Source organism: Mandrillus leucophaeus, unplaced genomic scaffold (genome assembly GCF_000951045.1).
Source record: "Mandrillus leucophaeus isolate KB7577 unplaced genomic scaffold, Mleu.le_1.0 Scaffold106, whole genome shotgun sequence".
NCBI lineage: Eukaryota > Metazoa > Chordata > Mammalia > Primates > Cercopithecidae > Mandrillus > Mandrillus leucophaeus.
Window position 1 is genome coordinate 699070 of NW_012098765.1, and position 2342 is coordinate 701411.

Here is a 2342-nt window from a genome sequence, read left to right on the forward strand (position 1 = left end):
CTCAGACCCAGGAGTCCAGGCCCCCAGCCCCTCCTCCTCCAGGACCCAGGGGTCCAGGCCTCCAGCTCCTCCTCCCTCAGACCCAGGAGTTTAGGTTCCCAGCCCCTCCTCCCCCAGACTCAGGAGTTCAGGCCTTTATACCCCCTCAAGGACGCAGGAGTGTCAGGTCCCACTCCCTCTTCCCCCAGGAACCAGGGGTTCAGGTTCCCAGCCCATCTTACCCCAGGAACCAGGGCTCCAGGCCCCAGCCCCTTCTCCCTTGGACCCAGGAGTCCAGGCCACCAGGCCCTTCTCCCCCAGGACGCAGGAGTCCAGGCCCCCAGCCCCTTCTCCCTTGGACCCAGGAATCCAGGCCTCTAGCCCCTCCTCCCCCAGGACCCAGGAGACCAGGTGTCTGGCCCCAAGTGCCTCCTCTTCCAGAACGCAGAAGTTGGGACACAGAACCTCACCCTCTACTCCTGCTGCGGCCATGAACATTTTATAAGTTGTGTGGAGCAACTGACGACCTTTCAGCAAATCTAGGAAGCAGAGTAGGGAAAGGCTGTCCACAGGCAGAAAGGGAGAGCAGCTCACCTCCCACAACCCTGCTCCCTCCTGTCTCTTCCCCAACACCCCATATGCCAGACTCACATCCAAAGTAACAAGAAAGGAAGAAGATGAGGATGAAGATGAGGAGGAAGGTCACATCTGTCTCCAGGATCCCTGCCAATTTGGTAGGAGGAGTAAGGTTCATTCAGGTGGATGTCCCCTCAGTGGGCACCCAGCTCTGGTGTCCCACAGAGAGCCTGGTTTCCGGGTCCCCACGTGCTCACCAAACTCATCAGCGGAGAAGTGTCGTGTCCAGAAGGACTTGCCATTGGTGAGGACCATCTCATACTCTAGCTGCAATCCATCACCCTGTAGGGAGTATGGAGGCCTAAGAGGGGCCCTGGGCAAGTTGGGAGTTGGCAGAAAGGCAAAGAGAAGGTGGCCCAGGTGGCCACCCCAGCACCTTACCCCACACTTGCTGAGCGCAATATACCACCACCTTTCACGCACTGAGCGGAAGCTGCGGCCACTGGAGCAGCTCAGGTAGCGGGTTCCCTCCTCTGATACCACCTGGAGACAAGCAAGAAGACTGAAGCCTGCCCTTGACGCCCGCAAGGCACCATTCTTCAGCACCTGCCCACTGCCCCAGGCTGGGCCTGCACCTGACAGCCGGACCAGGCATACTGGGTGGTGAGGTTGATGACCTGGTTGTTCTCTGGCCGGATCACTGACTCCTTGGCCAGGCAGTCCTAGGGAAGGCAGGGACAGGGTCACTCCCTCAGCCAGCCACGACCTTCTCCCCTCTCCCCCATGCCCTCTTCACAGCCCTCACCTTGTCCCCTGCCTTGTACACGGCTGGCCACTGGGATGGGTCGTCAAAATAGAGGAGGATGTTCTGACAGCACTTGGCCTGCAGACCACAGATGTTGCGGGCAAGGAGCTGGGGCAGCCTGTGCCTTTGGAGGCCAAGGGAAGTACCCAGCCTCAGTATGGCGAGTGCTGGGGGAGACTCACCTCAGGGTAGCGGAAACGGAAGTCCAGTCGGCCGTAATCCGAGAGGAAACAAAATCTTGTCAGGAACACCCAGTCCTGAAAAAGGGGCCCAGTCTGATCCTCTGCTGAGAGTCCTTCAAGAACTCTTTACTCCATAGACCCCCAACTTTTCTTCCCTACCCCTCAGGTACCTGGCTTCCCAAGTACTAGAAGGAGACCAGGTCACCTCCAAAATCCTTCCCTGATCCCATCACTGTGGGTCCAGGATTCCTGCCGCCCTGATTTTATCCCTCCATTGCCCCCCCAAGTTTCCTCCCCTCCATTCAAACACTCCTCCCTGCATTTCCTGGGAGGCCCCAGAAAGACCTTAGGGGCGAGATGCCCATCCTGGCCACCTCGTGTCCTGGCCAATATCTGACCTCGTTCTCCCAATATCCACACTCCCCTGCACCCCACCCTGTGCTCCCAAAAACCATCCCGCGCGGGGAAATCTTCCAAACGGCCCCCTCCCGGTCCTGAGCGGGAGTGTGGCAGTGAGCTCCGGGCTCTCTGCTGAGTGAAAAGTGCTGTCCCTTCAGCACCACCTCTGCACCACCCCCCTTCCCAAACTCTGACTCTCCCAACCTGCTCTCCCTCCCCGCCCAGCTCTGACCTCAACATCCCTCCTACAACCCCCAGGTCTGGCTACGACCCCACGGCTCCTCTTAGCCTCGACTCTGGCCCAGTCCCCCATTGCTCTCGGCCCCATTTCCCCGAGGCTCCCTGAGTCCACCGGGAGAGGCGGCAGGGGGCGGGGCGGTACCCGCTCCCCTCGCCTCCCT

General features: G+C 60.0%; 1 protein-coding gene across 1 annotated transcript in view; it reads right to left on the reverse strand.

Moving 5' to 3' along the window:
• TMEM145 (transmembrane protein 145) overlaps nucleotides 1-2254 on the reverse strand; it is a 16419-nt gene extending 14165 nt beyond the window's left edge. Inside the window, exons 1-8 of the mRNA XM_011984099.1 lie at nucleotides 2174-2254; nucleotides 1543-1617; nucleotides 1361-1438; nucleotides 1191-1277; nucleotides 1039-1098; nucleotides 813-897; nucleotides 631-702; nucleotides 450-518 (exon numbers count right to left, since the gene is read on the reverse strand). Coding sequence (XP_011839489.1) covers nucleotides 450-518; nucleotides 631-702; nucleotides 813-897; nucleotides 1039-1098; nucleotides 1191-1277; nucleotides 1361-1438; nucleotides 1543-1617; nucleotides 2174-2254 — 607 coding nt within the window. The remainder of the gene's footprint in view (nucleotides 1-449; nucleotides 519-630; nucleotides 703-812; nucleotides 898-1038; nucleotides 1099-1190; nucleotides 1278-1360; nucleotides 1439-1542; nucleotides 1618-2173) is intronic.
• Between the last annotated feature and the right edge of the window lie 88 nt (nucleotides 2255-2342).